This window comes from Tachypleus tridentatus, chromosome 13, assembly GCF_004210375.1.
Source record: "Tachypleus tridentatus isolate NWPU-2018 chromosome 13, ASM421037v1, whole genome shotgun sequence".
Lineage (NCBI taxonomy): Eukaryota > Metazoa > Arthropoda > Merostomata > Xiphosura > Limulidae > Tachypleus > Tachypleus tridentatus.
The window spans coordinates 198,941,151-198,958,675 of NC_134837.1; the positions used below are offsets into that span (position 1 = coordinate 198,941,151).

Consider the following 17,525-nt stretch of genomic DNA (forward strand, 5'->3'; position numbering starts at 1 on the left):
TGAATAAATGAGGGCACAATAGTTCTTTAGCATCGATCCAAGAGGTGGAAGAGAGGACACTGAGGATGTTCAGTGCTTTCATGTACTTGGAATGAAGGTGAACTTACAATCAAAGATAAGCCCCAAGAACCTTGCCTCAGTCTGAAGCTGCCACTCAATAAATCTAATACTCGACGACATACATCCTGCTTGCAAGAATAGGGTTCACTTTGATTCCTGTACAAAAAACTGCCGAAAGATGACTGTACTGACAGCTTTCCAAAACCTTTTCTGTAAGGAAAGACACACACACTCTAAGAATCAATCAAAACCTTAATGCCACCCACATTAGAACGGAAATCTCGACAGTGGATATTTTTACTTATGAGGAGGATGATTATGCAGAGAGTCCTTCTCTTTTCAACCACGTCGTTCTTCTTTAGTGGACGGAGGTCTGAAGACTTCCATGGATCTTACTCTGGATCGAGTAGGCAGGTCTCTGGCAGTGGACGAATATTCCATCAACTGAGAGCGTCAACAAATAATCTATCTGCATCTTAGGGCCAAAGAAGAAGGAACCGAGAAGACGCCAGAAGTCATTACCAAACGAATTGGATTTGGGCAGCCATTAAAAGGAATGGTGGGAACAAAGTTAGGAGTAAACGTCGACTCATCAACTGTTTAAATTGAAGGGTAGAAGACTTCACACAGTTGGAGAATGACTGTGTCGGAGGCACGGAAAGATCTGTCTGCACTCCCACTGTAGCAATGGAATGCAGTGTAGGAGCATATGTCTAAGATGGAGTGGGGAACAGTAACTTCCGAGCCTCGGGGTAGAAAATGTTTTTCAGTTTTCAAACGTTGGATCTCTTTATCCTCCATGACTTGGGGCTATAACGAAAGTACGAGGGGTGGGAACCACTACAGTTAACACCCTGAGGTTCCAGTTTGCACTCGAAGGCGTCGTGGTCTTTGTCACCACAATAAGTACACGTAAAAGAGCTACGACATGATGCTTTTTTTTGTGTTTTTTTTAATTTCGCACAAAGCTACACGAGGGCTATCTGTGCTCGCCGTCCCTAATTTAGCAGTGTAAGACTAGGAGGAAGGTAGCTAGTCATCACCACCCATCGCCAACTCTTAGGCTACTCTTTTACCAACGAATAGAGGGATTGACCGTCACATTATAACGTCTTCACGGCTGAAAGGGCGAGCATGCTTGGCGCGACGGGGATGCGAACCCGCGACCCTCAGATTACGAGTCGCACGCCTTAACACGCTTGGCCATGCCGGGCCTACGACATGATTGATGCCTTCGAATGACTGAATTGGTGATACTGGAAACATTTGAGAGAATTGGGAATATATGGCTGTACCTCACAGTTTAAGTATCCTGCCTTGATAGATGTAGATGGACGTAATGATGTAAACATCAAAATAAGAACATCAGCAGGCACCACAGTTCCGTCCTTGGGAGATATGGCGCACCACAGAAACGTCTTGGTAGGAGAAATCAGTGATGTTTCTCACATCCCTCTTAACATTAACTCTTCGTGAATCATTCAGAGTAGTATGGGAAGTAACCTTGATGGGTATATTCCCAATGGCCTTCATATTCAGGAGGAGTTCAGTGTGTTGTGGTGTATATGTTTTCACCCAGATGTCGCCAGAACACAATGTCCAGAAAGTGTCTCTAATCCCTTTTGAATAAAAAAAGGACACGTCTGTCCTAAGAATTTCTCAGATAAAGAATGAAAGATGAGAAATCGAGATAGGGAGCCAGATTGTGGTTGTGACTGTGTAACAAAGTCGTCCATACATGGTCGTTTTACAAATAGCTATTTGTTTTTACAACTTAATGGATTCTTCAGTTCCTGAAAAATAATTAACAATGAAAGATTCAGTGGCCACTGTGAATCTCTACGAAGGGACACAAAACAAAGACATTGCAGCAACGCCAGAACAGTAATTTACCACCCAGTTTTTCCACTATATTATCTTTTATGGAAGGTGTAATCGAATGAGGTCAGATATGTTAGTCAGAGCAGCTGTTAGTTATTATTTTGTACTTCTCTAAAGTGTATTGTATTCAACTAAATACCAGTTCAAAATATAATTTATTTTTGTCCTTAAAGGAAAACAGATTCCATTGCGCTAGATAATACTCCATCCTAAACAACTGGCCCTGCATGGCCAAGTGTGTTACGGCGTTTGACTCGTAATCCAAGGGTCGTGGGTTCGAATCCCCGTCACACCAATCATGCTTGCTCTTTCAGCCGTGGGTGCGTTATAATGTGACAGTCAATTCCACTATTCGTTGTTAAAAGAGTAGCCCAAGAATTGGCGGTGCATGGTGATGACTAGCTGCCTTCTCTCTAGCCTTACACTGCTAAATTAGGGGCGGCTAGTGCAGATAACCCTCTTGTAGCTTTGCGCGAAATTCAAAACAAACCAAATCTAAACAACTGCGTTTCCATAAGCATGTATAGAGGTTAATTAGTAGCCACTAACAAAAACAGCACGATAAATATATACTTCCCCTTCTCCCATCTAAACAAATCAATTAAAATATCGCACTATAAAATTGTCACAATTTTCTTCTCGTGTGCAAATTTGTTTTTCTTTTCCGGCAGACACTAACCGTCGTTTACCTACCTACCTGAATTGTATTTTAAATAAAATCCACACGTATAATTATAACAGTAAAGCGAATAGTTCTTGTATTGGGGCGCGCACTAAACTCAGATAGTCCGCGAGTACAGAATGTGTACAGTTTGAGGCTGTGTTTCATTTTGACGTCAAACCAAGAATGTGACCGTTTCACACACTCTAGAAATTGACTATTTTATAAACTTAAAAATTATGTTTCTTTCTGGGTGATTGTATTTCTTGAGGAGTTGTGATTTTAGTTACCTCGTGTAATTGCTCGTACAGGAAGTCTAAAAAGCATCTTTTGGACATCCTGAGGTCCAAGTGAAGCTAAAATACCCTCTGAGATGTTGATATTATAAGATAAACATTTCTCAATAAGCAGCTAGTAAAAAAAACACACACAACAGTATAAAAACAACCATCAAAAACCTTCATTGTAAGGTTATTAATCTTTGTAGTTATAAAAGACCGCCAGAAGTTTACGTTTGGCCTGTAGTATCTAATTCTAGTGTAATCTCCGATATAATCTTGTGACATTTTACCTATAGGGGATGAAACTAGGTTTACGACAGAAAAAAAAATCGTAGTAATATTCGTTTACAAATCACTGACGTCAAGAACGTGATTTCTTTTCTGAGTTTTATTTCCACGTGAAAAAAATGTTTCTAAGATTTTTTTCTACTGCAATTTTAACACCCGATTGCTTGGTTGATTGGAGTTTCTTGGGGCAATGCAACTGGATTATCTGGGCTTCACAAAAGATAAAAATGCCAGAAGTAAAATACTATACAATACCCAGAAATCAGGTAAACTAAATAGAATCAAATAAGGCCAATATCCCATAATAATAATATAAAAATACAAGCAAAGTGGCCAATATTGCTATCGCCAATAATACCGACCAACGTCCGGGGAAAACCCCTAGATTGTACGTCTCAAATGGTACTGCCACTCACCCTGGTAACAACGGCACGAAATTAAAACTTGGATAATGTAATAGTGACTTGAATGTCATATTAGATAATCAGTTCCGGTCCGGAATGGCCAAGTGGTTAAAGCACTCGACTAACGTAATCTGAGGGTCGCGGGTTCGAATACTCGTCACACCAAACATGCTCGCCCTTTCAGCCGTGGGAACGTTATAATATGATGGTCAATCCCACTTTTCATTGGTAAGAGTAGCCCAAGAGTTGGCAGTTGGTGATGATGACTAGCTGCCTTCCATCTTGTTTTACACTGCTAAGTCAGAGATGGCTAGCGCATATAGCCCTCGTGTAGCTTTGCGCGAAAGTAAAAAATAAAAACATTACTACGAATAAAATGATAATGGTGTTAATTGTTTCGTAGGTAGTTCATCAATGTGGTTTGAAAATAAAGTTAACACTCCTACGAAAAGTGGGGCCTAATAAGCGCCAGAGCAACTTGAAAGATTATTAATATTAGGCTAATAATTTTGTATTTAAATGAAATTGCCATTTAAATCCATTAATGAACGGATTAACGAGATTCCCACTGTCCCTATCTACTATCTAGCGAAACCACAGCCAGGGGAACGGGCTTGGAGAAATCAGGACTAGAAACGTCTTTTCTACTTAAGTATATTATATATGCCCGTTCCAATGAAGTGCACGCATTTTCAAGAAAGAAAATTTTAATATTATTATGGTAGATCCTTATTCAGGATACACGTAGTTCACTGTCATGTGACTAATTAGTTTGAATAGATAAAACTTCACTGTTTTTCACATGATTTCTCATGTGACAAATACTTAAGTTTTTTTTTCATTTGTGTACATGTAAATCAGTTTATTAACCGGGGTTTTTTGGTGTTTTTAATACATAAGAAACAAACTGCATATAACATGACTTCAACTTGAATGCTTCTCCAAGTTCACAGAAACTTCACCCACTGCATTGTGTTTTCACTTTACCTTTATAAAAACAATCGTGTGTTCCTCCTTCATCGGATACATTCTGCCAAGTTGGTCTTTATTTAGTAAGTTTAAGAAAAGGATTTTTTTCTTTTATTATCTAGGAGATTAGATTGTGGGGTTCCTTAAGGACATTCACCCTACGCACGAGCACTGACAACGTGGGTTGTGGACCCTTTGCACAGTATAATAAAATTAATGTAATGGAGCACTTCCCATTTAACGCCACACAAATTCGAGATTCGATCCTTGTAGTAGGCGTAACCCATATCTCACTGTGTAGCTTCGTGTTCTGTTGTTAATTCTTACATGTCGTGTGTTGGAGTTCACAAACGATACTTCTGCAAGTTTAGTTTTTTCGTATCTGAATGGGCATAAGTGGTTTTTGTAATTCACTTATAAATCAAACACTTGAAGCCATATAAATTCTCGGAGAACACCAAAAATCTCATCGAGTTTGTAAAAGAACTCTGTAATATAGTGTAGAGCTGCAACTGGTCCATAAACATTGGTATCTTTTATCGTTTAAGTAACAAAAACTCTCAAAAGTTGTTTTTCGTCCGATCCATGTAAGCCCATTAAATGTTAGGCTTAACGATATACAGGTCCGTATCGTTGGTGTTTAATGTAACTGCGTTGTTAAAGATAGGTATAAATCGTTTGATGTTGATTTAAATAGAAACACACCACAACAACGATAATGAACTGTTCTTAAAACATTTTCATTTCATTTTATTTTTATAGTTTTTGCTGATTTTATAGAACATCATTTGTTTTATTCAAACGTTCACCGATGTGTTAAGTTGTTTATGGATGAGGGAGACGGTTGGTTGAGCGTTGTTTTTTTTTCAAAACAAGTACGTTATCTTCGCCAAGTAAGTACAACATGTAAATAATTATACAAAATATTAATTATTTTTCTGACAACAACACTTGTAATTAGAAAGCAGAAACTTCTTAAAGAAATGGGCATTAGAAAACAAAACCGTTTGAACGTAGATGAAAACAACCTAAGACGTGGTTGATCATCTTCCAGGATCTATCTACAAAGTGTAGTTACTAAACTCGTTCTTGGGATCAGGGTTGCTGGAATAATAATCTGACAAGCAGATCTTGTACCTAAGGTTGGGTGGTTTTTATAGACTGTACTAAATATAAATTAAATCGTTTGTTTTTTGGAAGAGGGTGAATGACGTTGTTTAAAAAGAGACCAGTTAAAAATCACAATAAAATTGAACAATGTCACTACCCCAGTGACACTGGAAAACGTCAAAAGGTTGGTTGGCGTTTACTGGCGCATAGTAAACGAGCTATCTATGCCAAACAACCGGTAAAAAAAAAAATGAAAACTAAGATTCTTGTAAAATTAAAGTTAATCAAGTTTAGTTTAACAAACTTCAAAGAGCAGGTGGAAAAACGTAAAAAGAATTAAAAAGGTAAATGGTCCTTAAACCAAACACACACAAGGTCAATAGGTTATTATCCTCTATGATACTTAACCAACGTCAGGCGTAAACCCACGGTAGACATCAAAAATGGTACCACCGCTCACGGTCCTAACAACAGCAGACAATAACACCTACCTACGTTAACTGGGCCCTCACTGCAACAATTCTGGTGGTTCCTACCCCTCTCTCTTTAGATTGTGGTCTGCGTGGGTGTTGTCCAAAGTCTGCGACATTAGTTGCACTAAAGCTACCGCGAATGTGGCGCATCTTTTGTTCTCAATGGATGGACGAGTTGACAAGTCCACCTTTTCTATTCCCACCATTTCTTTGGCCTCTGCTCCAAGTGTTTGCTCTGGTCTATTACGAGAGAAAAGGCAGAGTTGGGAGACTTTTAAGTCGAATACTGAAACATGACTAAATAAGTATCAGTCCTTTCAACAGCCAAGACCGGTCCACAGATTGGTGTTTAGTAAACACTGGTATAAGCAGTGGTGCAGAAAAATTTTAAAACTTATAAACGTAACAATATACCGTATGATAGAAGTAAATGGCAAAATACGAATATAACACCATCATACGGTATATTGTTACGTTTGTCAACAATTAGATGTGCTAACATTAACGTAAAATCTAATTATCTGCACGTCTGCCATTTTTGAGCGTGTAAAATAGTTCACTTGAAATTATATTGATGAACGAATAGAAGCGGGAGTTCGCAAAGTGCGTAGCGAGTAACCAAATATTACATTATTGTATACCTTACAAAATATTTTTCGACAGTCTCCGTTTGAGAGACATGGTTGGAAAGAGAATAAACTAAGAGACTTTTTGTTTGTTTTTATTATCGGGCATACTGTCTATAATATTACCTCATGATATAAACAAGGAGCATGCACATAACCAGTATAAACAATCTTCCATCAGTCTTTCGTTAATATCGCCCCCTCCATTTTGCATCAAAGATATGTGGAGGATCAGAATTTAATGATACAAAGTACTAGGGCTATCGACTCTAAACAATCGATATAAGAACAAAAAATAAAAAGGAGGTTAAAAATTCCAAAATTAATTAAAAAAATTATGTTTAAAAAAGCCAATTAATGTAGAAAATAGAAACTATGAAAACGTTAATATCCATTAACGATTGTATAAAGTTATGCATATCTAGATATTTTTCAGTATACTTGTTCTAAAGTATTACACTTTAATCGTGTGTTTAAGTGTCAGAAAATTTGGAAAGTATCCAGACAACCACTCTGGTCTTATTCTAATAGTTTGCAGAATAAAGTGAGAACCACTGAAAAGAATACAACTGCCAGTTACGCATTTGTGTACTTTCGTGACATACATATCTTTGATCAATTAAATATTTTACCCCAGACCAGGGACATACTAGTTTGACCCTGGGCTTCCACTCGAAGTTGCACGTCAAAATTTACAATTTTTGAAAGCTACTGCTGGGTAAATAGTGAAATATTCAAAACATTTAGCTATGGGTGTACGTTTAGAATAAAAGGTAGTTGATAATTTACTAAGTTTATATTACTTTGGAAATTCCCAAGAATAGATATGTTACTGGCAGTTACGATAAGTTGATATTGACAGATTCGTTGGTTGGTGTTTAGGTGTTATTTGCGCAAAGCAACAGTGTAAAAATAAAGTAGAATTAATAAACATAAACAGGAAACAATGCACAATTGGGAACAAAAATCGAAGATAAAAAGGCCAGTGGCCCACAAAACGCTAAAAACGCTCCTGGGACAGTGTCACTATCGTCATTGTCCAAAGTTATGAGTAAACCCTCAGCAAATACACGCCTAAAATAGTACCATCTCGTATCTGATGACGATTAGTAATGATAAAAGAAATTATTTTTCCTAAAAACAAACTACAAGTGTGTTTTTTTGATTGATTGCAAACGTTCAAGTGTTCACCATTCTAGACAGTATCGGTTTTAAAGTTAGGTAACTCATTTTGGCTTCACTGAGATTAGTTGAGGCATTGCAGAATGTTAAACCAAGTTTGCAGTTCGGATTTCTTAAATTTCACACTTCATGACTTACTAAATAAAATTCGTTTACAGGTTAGATAAAAAGTTAAACATTTGGAGGTGACAGACGTTTATTTATAAAACAACCTAATAAAGTTTAATACCCTTAAAGAAACAAACACGATAATATTTAGTATCGGTAATAGGCTTGAGTTTGAAGCTTTGTACAAGTTCAACCGTTTGGATATATAAACAGAGCTTTCTACTCGCCCGAGATATACAGTTGTAAAAATAGAAAACGTAAAAAATGAAAGCTTCAACGATTGTTTTTTAAGTGCCGTCATCTTGGAAGGAGTAAATATTTGTAATAAGTGCTAGCTTCTCTTGAAACTGAATAGATAATTAAAACAGTATAGTTGGGGTATCACTAAGTGAACACGATTGCTTAAAAACTCACAACCACTAAACTGCTACAGCTAGCTTGCGTATGCGTTTAGAGTGTAATACCTCCTCATTGGTTGATTACAGGACTTCGTGCATCTCCCAACAGAAGTCTACAATTCACCATTTATTTATTTTTCACTTCTTTAGTTCATGGGTAGAAATTCTTGTACGTAATGGCCAGTGAGCTCTTGTTATAAATAGAAATATGTAAATATAAATGTTCAGACTTGGCTCTAACCCCCCTTCAAATTCCAGGATACGCCACAACTGGGTGTAGCATAATTATTTTTTTCACAAATTAAAAAGTAATTATATTTTGTACAATATATACTGGGTAGACATAAAATAGCCCCCTTGAAAGTGTTAATTTGTCATATCTTAGATCACAGAAAAAATATATAAAATTATATGTTTTTAGAATGCAATCGCAAAGATCTGTTCAAATATGATATCAAATCCTAACTTTAACACTGACTTTTGTAAATCCCTGAACTTTTCATGGTTTTAGTTACATTTTATCAAAATTGTTGTACACTTCCTCTAGTTTCTTAGATCTTATTCCAATTAGCCTACAAAATGATCAAACAAGTTTCTTAGCACTAACTGAATGAACTCAAAATAACACAAATCAGTTTCAAAAGTTAATATTCAGTCGGCATTCCCTTGGATTTCAGTACTGCTTCGCATCGATGTGACATGCTTTTTATGAGTTTGTTCGGATATTCCCGAGTGACTGACTGACATTCTTCTCTGAGTACTACAAAAAGTTTATCTTCCATGTTTGGCTTGCGATCTTTCGTTAATCAGTTTAAACTCAGCCCATAAATTTTTAGTCTGACATCAGATGATTGACCTGGCCATTCAACAACATCAATTCAGTTGCAGAGAAAGTTGGTTTATCATTTTTAGTCTAATTGGAATGATATCCAAGAAACCACAGTAGGGGACACAATACCTTACGAGAAGATGTAACTAAAATACCTGAAAAGTTCAGGTATTTATGACACCTAGTGATAAAATTATGACTTCAGATCATATTTGAACATATTTCGTCCAGTGTGTTCTAAAAACATGTAGTTTTACGTATGATTCTGTTATCTAATAAAAAATAACAAATTAACTGCATTTTAAATAGAGGTGGATTGTTCCTCCCCCCTATATTATAGAGATACATAATTTCCGAATTAAAAACAGAGGTTATAGAAAACTGAAGTACAGTGTCCCACTCAACCTGTTGGGCACGTGCCAGGACAAGGCTGCAGAAGGGTTTTCTTTACTAGTTATAAACGCCGACATCGAGTTCCACTGAAGTGAAAGTGTATATGAAAGCTAACGGAGCACGGTGATATCCCCGCCCTCCCATACTTCTCTCGGCTGAGTGCCCATTTTCTTGTCTCCTCTGTTAGGTTTATTCCCATATTACACCTGGTTTCCCACTGTCACCGGTGGAGGGAGAGCTTCTAGACGCCCGAAATGTTTCGCTGTAGAGTCGACTACTTCGTCACCACGAATACATCCTCTTCGTTGTTAGTGTTTTTGTTCAATCCCCATAATTCCCAGACTGACAGCCACCATCACTAATGAATCTACCCAACTTGTACAATAGCTGTTAATAAATGCAAGAATAAACTTTACTTAAAACCAATAGCCAGGATACAAGTCTAATGGGTTTATATTTGTGTAGCCATTTAGATTTTTTACACCTAGGTACTGTGCGAACTAACTCACTGACATATAATGCTGTATCACAAGATTGTTGTAGTAATGAAGATGTCTGCCGCACGTGCGCCATTATGACATGCTGTTTTAAAAATGTAGGTTACTAAACTTATGGCCACGTGGTCAGGGTGTTCAACTCGTAATCTGAAGGTCGCGGGTTCGGATCACAGTCGCACCAAACATTCCTGACATTTCAGCCGTATCGGCATTAAGTTACGGTCAATCCCACTATTCGTTGGTAAGAGAGTTAGCAATGGATGCTAACGACTAACAACCTTTCCACTGCTAAATTAGGGGGTAGCGCAGATAGTCTTGGTGTAGCTTTTCGGGAAATTAAGAAACAGAAGGAAAAACAAAGTCTATGCAAGATTAAATGTTGTAGACGATCGATTCTCTAAATTCGTAGTTTTATTACGAAAAGTAATTAACTACGTTTTTAAACCTATATCGTAAGTACAAGATTTATTACTAATGTTGTCGTTGTGATATCATAGGCATTTAAGTTATGGAATGCTTCCTTCACCTTTGTTATTATAACATCTTAATTAAATGAAGATTAGTATAGAAGTGGTAATTTCAGAAGGTTTAACTTATGTAAACAAACTGAATGGATAAGTGACGCTCTCTAAAACTGTAAACTGTGCTAGTTCTGAAAAAAAAAGGCTTAAGGTCAATTCTAGAAATTGACAATTTCAGCAGGTAGTTGCAGTAGTGTCGGTTTGAGTGATTTCCAAAGTATAATATTACTACACTTACTATAAGCGAAAGTTCCTATTTACCAACCCAACTAACGAGTTCTGGTATTCTACGAAAGGCCTCTTGGATACAGCAACGACTCGTGCAAGACAAAGTGTAAAATGTGTTTACACACGCCTTTAATTTTGAATATGATATTGACAAATTGAGAGGGACGTGAACAGTTTAAGTACAAACTTGACAAAAGTATCATTTATTTACTTCCACCCCTACCCCTTAGGAAGTTCAACAGATTAGCCGAAAGGGAAATATGTTGAAACTGCTTTCTGTTTTGTTTGTTTGTTTTTGAATTTCGCACAAAGCTACTCGAGGGCTATCTGTGCTAGCCGTCCCTAATTTAGCAGCGTAAGACTAGAGGGAAGGCAGCTAGTCATCACCACCCACCGCCAACTCTTGGGCTACTCTTTTGCCAACGAATAGTGGGATTGACCATAACATTATAACGCCCCCACGGTTGAAAAGGCGAGCATGTTTGGTGCGACGTGGATGCCAACCCACGACCCTCAGATTACGAGTCGCACGTCTTAACCCACCTGGCCATGCCGGGCCTGCATTTCTATAACTCCTTTGCTCAGATTCGAACCCCTCGCACGCAAGATAGAGGTCTGGTTAAGAGAGCTACAGAGTTAACCTAGTAGTTACCTTTAATAAAACTAACAACTCGAGCTGCCAGTATTCGTTTGGGGGGGATGCTCCCCTGATGAAAAGAATCTAAATGTTAAAATGTTAGTTTTCTTGCGAAGAAGATCCCGCCTGGCGACCTTCACAAAATCTTGATGGTATCCGTTCCGAACACGTGCTTAAAGTAATGCGCTTATTTTGAAAACCAAACCACGATAAAACACGTGAAATAGAGATGTACAAGATATATAATAGTAGTAATTTTTAACTTCATTAGTGACATTAATAGTTTTGTCTTCTTACGATCCCTGGGCCTCTAATCATATTTATCATGTTAACCATAAAAATAAAGTTACATTAGAAACAGTACAAGTTGAGCGACTAGTTACTTACATTATAGGTACGTAATTTATATTTACAATCAACTGAGGGGGCGCAGGAAGTTGCATTTGTAGCTGGGATTGTATTCTCATAAATCTAAGTTCTTTTGTTTGTCCAGTAACCATGGTATTTCGAATTGGCAATGTCCCCTTCATCCGGAGAAGGTGCAGGCTGAGTTGGTATTGTCCAGCTAGCGTTTTCAGTCGTGTTTAAAAGCCAATGCTTGTCGAATCTTTCGATAGATGTATTGTGAGCCACCTCTCATTGAAGTATAAAGTATTCGATACTGGTTAACAAGTGATGAATGTTTACCACTTGAGATAACTATTCGTCTGCTTTTTTTAATAACTTCATAATCATTATCATCAGTAACATCCAAGTTTTACCATTTCAACATCAGAACCAGAATTTTGGAAGGATAAATGAACTGAAAGTAGTAGTTTTAAAATGGAAAAAAGGGGTGCTTGCTTTATTTTGTCTAGAAACAAAATATCCATATAACCATAATTATAGCGCAATGGTAAGACGTTACACTACTTGAATGTATAAAGTAATGATTTCTTAATCTTTAAACACTCGTATTGGCATACATTATAAAAAAATTGAAACCTTCTGCTATTTTCATACCCTGCTGGTCAAGAAATCAAATTTCTTTTGCTTTAGTTGTCCATTGTTGTGAGTCTTCCATCTAGCGTTGCACACACACTTTCAATGGGCAGTCACGTGTTACGTATTAGTCTTTCTGCGTAAATCCGATTTTTATGACTAAAGTAGTTATCGTGAGAATTATAGATCGAAATGATAGAGATACAGAATCAATACCAAAGTTCTAGTTAAGACAATTGTACACTCCAGTTTACAACTTCCCTGTATTTGTTTTAAAAAATTATTCACTTCATTTATACAATTATTTCGTCATATCTTTCTTTATTAAGCAGACCTGTTTCATCGTTATGAGTGGAGTTAGTCGTTCATAAAGTACTATAGTTACAACTGCAGCATAATACAGTATAACGTAGCGTGTTCGAGTTATCGGTTAACATTTGCCACCGTGTTTAGTTTGCAGAATAAGTTATGAGGGTTAGGCCAAACAATGGCATGCGAAATCACATTTGATGCGAGAATAACAACAGCTTTCGCATTAATGTCCACACAACCTTGTTACTACGAGTTACGTATCTTCTTAATTTGGTCACAGAACTCTTCCAAATCAAAAAAGTTCATAGTTTTAAACACGAAAAAAACCAAACTGTCCCGTACTTGCATTTTTTTCTTCTAATGCATACTGTAGAGACCAGCTGTTACCAAATATTGATGTGAAACAATGGTATACACTACTACGAGGCTATTAATACTCGTTGCCTGGCATGGCCAGTTGGTCAAAGCATGCGACTCGTAATCCGACAGTCGCGGGTTCGAATCCCCATCGCACAAAACATGCTCGCCCTTTTAGCCATGGGTACGTTATAATGTACGGTCAATCCCATTATTCGTTGGCAAAAGAGTAGCCCAAGAGTTGGCGGTGAGTAACGATAATTAACTGCCTTCCCTCTAGTCTTACACTGCTAAATTCGGGACGGCGAGCGCAGATAGCCCTCGTGTAGCTTCGCGTGAAATTCAAAACAAACAAACAATACTCGTGCCAAGTTCATTGTTTATAGTATTCTGTGGGAAGAATTAATAATACTCCAGTTGACTTTGGATTAGCTTGGAAGAATAGTTTATATCTGAATTCATTATTTTAAGTTTTGAACTAAAAGTGTTCGTTCTATGTTTTAATGATACGAGTTTAATTTTAAATAAAAGATTGCCACTAGAATTCTGTTATTCGTCGTTAAAACAACGAGTCAATATTCGAGTAAAATTATCTTTATTTTATTAGGTCGGGAACAATTAAAGATGTCGTTCTGCAATAACATGCCTTACTCTCGATCCGATGACCTCCTGCATGGGCGAAAACGTCGAGGAAACTTACCCAAAGAATCTGTTAAAATATTAAAAATGTGGTTGTACGAACATCGATATAATGCCTATCCATCAGACCAGGAAAAGCTGCTACTGTCCAAAGAAGCCAATCTTAGTGTGCTGCAGGTTTGTAACTGGTTTATCAACGCTAGACGTCGCATCTTGCCAGACTTAATTCGAAAAGAAGGACATGACCCTCTACATTACACAATAACAAGGAAGAGTTATTCAAACAGAAATGTTAACATAAGACAGACACACAGTACTGGAAAGTCCGATAAATCTGACCACGAAAAACTAGCCAAACCTTCCCGTGCTTTTTTCTCTTTAACTGATGATAGCGCCACCGACGGGGATGTAGAAAGTGAGGACAGTTTAAGTGAAGTATCACCCTGCGACACACTCCAGGGGGATTCTGTAACCCCTTTAAAACTGAGAAGACGTTGGCAACAGTCTCATGAACAAGAGCTCTTGAATCGAAAATGGTCAATCGATCATCTGCCTTCCAGATTGTCTGTTGTGAAAGTTTTGCCATATGATGGCCACACCAAAGGGAAGTTATCCACTGATCCACATAACAGAAATATTATTGTACCCATTAACGACATCCCTTCTTCCCTAGATTCACCTGTGGGAAGAAAGTTTTGTTTTCATGATGTACAAAGCGAATCCAACTTGGTTGTTTCCTCCAATCTCAGCACTGAGCCTCAAAATTCAGTTTTACAGCCATGGGAATCTGAGCCAAACACTCCGCCACTTACGCCATCTGGTGAGGGGAAAGAAGATCCTTTTAGTTGTTTATACATGTTAGTGGATGCGGCTGTTGGAGAGCTTGAAAAACAACGAGTGGATAATTCTAACTTATGATGGCGGTTTCCTTACAGCTAGTTGTATACGTCCAATTGTGCCTTGAAGTTTCTTGGATGCTGTACAGCGTTTTGCTTTAGAAAGTGTTTTGCTATAATTTGCTTTTAGAAAGCAAATTATAACTAGTTCTTCCTTAACATGCCGTGAGGTAAATCATTCATTGGCGAAATATAATGTGTAGATGTTTTGTTAGGTAGACACTGACAACGTCATTTGCAAGTAATTATCACTGCTTGACAGAAATAAACACTACTTCCAACTATCACTAGAAGATAAAGTGAAGTTCTGTGGTAAGGTTTGATATTTAAAAGGAAGGTTGAAGACCAACATTGACGTGCCACAGGACAACAGTTGGAGTAGGGGGTTCACCTACACTGTTAACAGATTCGGACTAGCTTAACAATTTAATGGTAAAGAAGTGCACGTTAGTTGATAGCATTTTGATCCTGCGTTTTTTTCAGGATTTATTTAAACATTTTCTTTTTCACTTCAGAACCGAACTGTGTAGTAATGTTCCATGTGTAGTTCAGTTATAAACAAACGGTTTTACTGTTCAGGAGAAACTAAAACGTGTAACAATTTATAGGGAGTTATGGAGATTAAGAATTACGTAGACCCAACGACGTTTAATTGAACGATAATCAAGTGTACAAGTTTGAGTGAAATTAAGTTTGTTTTTTTCAAATTTGATTACAATTAATTTATTTCCTTCAAGTCTGTAAAAGTTTCAGTTTGAAGAATGCTCCAATTTTTACGAAAACCCCAAGTGTAAAAGGTTTACCGTTTAGGGTAAGCCAATATTGAATATAAAGCTTTTAGTTATTTTTAAAGCTCAGCGTTTTCAATTTTAAACCATTTCTGTGGTTTCTATTTATGGATATTATACAAAATGGATTGTTTATTTATAGTGTTCCTGTGACTACTTTTATTTTGTTGGGTGTAATTTGGTGTTATGCACGTGTTTTCCTTAGGGCAAATTGCTTGTTACTGGTAAATCTATAAAGACATTAGTTTACAATGAAGTGAGCAACTTACCCCAATATTCTTCAAATACAGAAGGATGGCTTTTACGTAAAGTTACCCCCACGAGTTTGTTTTCTTTTAGTTATCCGGAGCTAGTTGGAATGTTAAAAAAATTTTTCTTCGAGTTTAAATCAGTATTGGTCCTCATTTTATTTGTTTTAGATCTGAATAATTGAGTCCTTATCATACGAAGAAATAGGGGTGAAAATGTTTTTGCTGTGAAAGTAGTTTCGTATGCTCAGGGAAATTAGATGAACATCCGACTTCAAATAAAAAGCAAATCTCAAAACATCAGCTAAAGCACATTAACACAAGAGTTTGTTCGAGTGCAAAGCCACATCGAGCTTATCTGCCGCGCATTAATGCAGCAAGAATTATGTTTTCAAACTTAAATTATTGCTTTGAGTGCACTTAATATAGGGTCGATTTGTCGTTTTGTGAATGCGGGATTAGAGCTCCGTTGTGGAATAAAAACGCGTGCGTCATCACTTTGGGTCCGTGCGTATATTATAAGGCTGACAGTCAAATCCCACCAGGGTGACTAGAAAGGATCAACTATTAAGTATTTTGGAACTAACGTTGCAGGAGACGGAATGAAGTAACCAGATTGGCTTTAATCATACAACCCGCCGAACAAGTAAAGAGATTACATTTAAAAAACATCTTCTCTGGGCTATATGGATGAAGAATGGAAACCTTTACAAAAACAGAAAGCTTTCGAACAAAATGCTTCCGTAGACTTGCACGTTCCTTTTACCTTAATCAAATCAATCATTTAGAGGAAATTTACAGAAAATCACTAGCCATGAACCATAAGAAACTGAGAAGCGACAGTGATTCGGTCATAAATTGGATACTCTTGGAAATACTATTCTACAAGAATATTGGAAGGAAAGCACGAGTAGGGCAAGATCTAAATAACAGAATCGGAGAGATTGGTGGATGACTGGAAAACCAGTTACAATGGCCAAATTAAAGGTGCCTTCAACGATCAGGGGCGAGGTTATTTAACTTTGTTAATCTGATTAGTCGATTGTAGTAGCTGAAGAGTTAGCAGTTTGTTTTCCCCCTCCCATAGTTTAGTATTTCTGCTGGACGTTTTGGAAAAAAATTCGCAGTTTCCTAGTCATTTTAGTTATACGGAACATTGTACATTCCACGAATTATCACGTGAGCATGAGCTCGCTTCCAAAGTTCCTGTGCGAGAATAGATTTATTTTGTGGTGCGATTAAAGTAAAGAGTACAAAAGTAACCAGAACATGACTGATACGAATGTCAATGTTAAAGTAGTGGTTTTACCTGATAGTACTGAAAGGGGGTGGAAAGTACAGAGAGGAAACTCGTGTTTGATAAAGTCTATTGTACGACGAATGCTTGTACTACACTCTACTCCCCACTGGAAGAATGTGGAAAATTTGACAAGAACCTTATTCTTAGTTGAATACCGAAGTTAACACAGATTTAGGACAAACATTACTCTCGTGTTTGGTTAAATTTCAAAATAAACCTTAGAATTTCATTGTCTTCCTTAGTCTTTCTTTACACAATATAGACGTCCTGAGACTACAGTTTAGTCTCAACTACACATTTGATTAAAATATTTACTACGTCAGGTATTGTCGTTTCTTGGAGAGTCACGTTATTATTTTACAAATAGAGAGTCTCCCTTAAGTCGGGGGAGGGAGGTATGAAGATTTCCAAATTACACTTTCACCATCTAAGAATTTGCACACATACGCACGTTTTAA

At 37.2% G+C, this 17,525-nt stretch overlaps 1 protein-coding gene across 3 annotated transcripts in view; it reads left to right on the forward strand.

Moving 5' to 3' along the window:
• The window catches only part of LOC143236843 (uncharacterized), a 37,958-nt gene extending 20,665 nt beyond the window's left edge, over positions 1–17,293 (forward strand). For 2 of the 3 annotated variants that reach the window (XM_076475460.1, XM_076475462.1), the window contains exon 2: positions 13,804–17,293. In XM_076475460.1, coding sequence (XP_076331575.1) covers positions 13,804–14,753 — 950 coding nt within the window. In that variant the 3' untranslated portion in view covers positions 14,754–17,293. Of the gene's footprint in view, positions 1–9,832; positions 9,971–13,803 lie in introns of those variants that run through there. The other variant, XM_076475461.1, reaches the window with a different exon arrangement.
• The last annotated feature ends 232 nt before the right edge of the window (positions 17,294–17,525 follow it).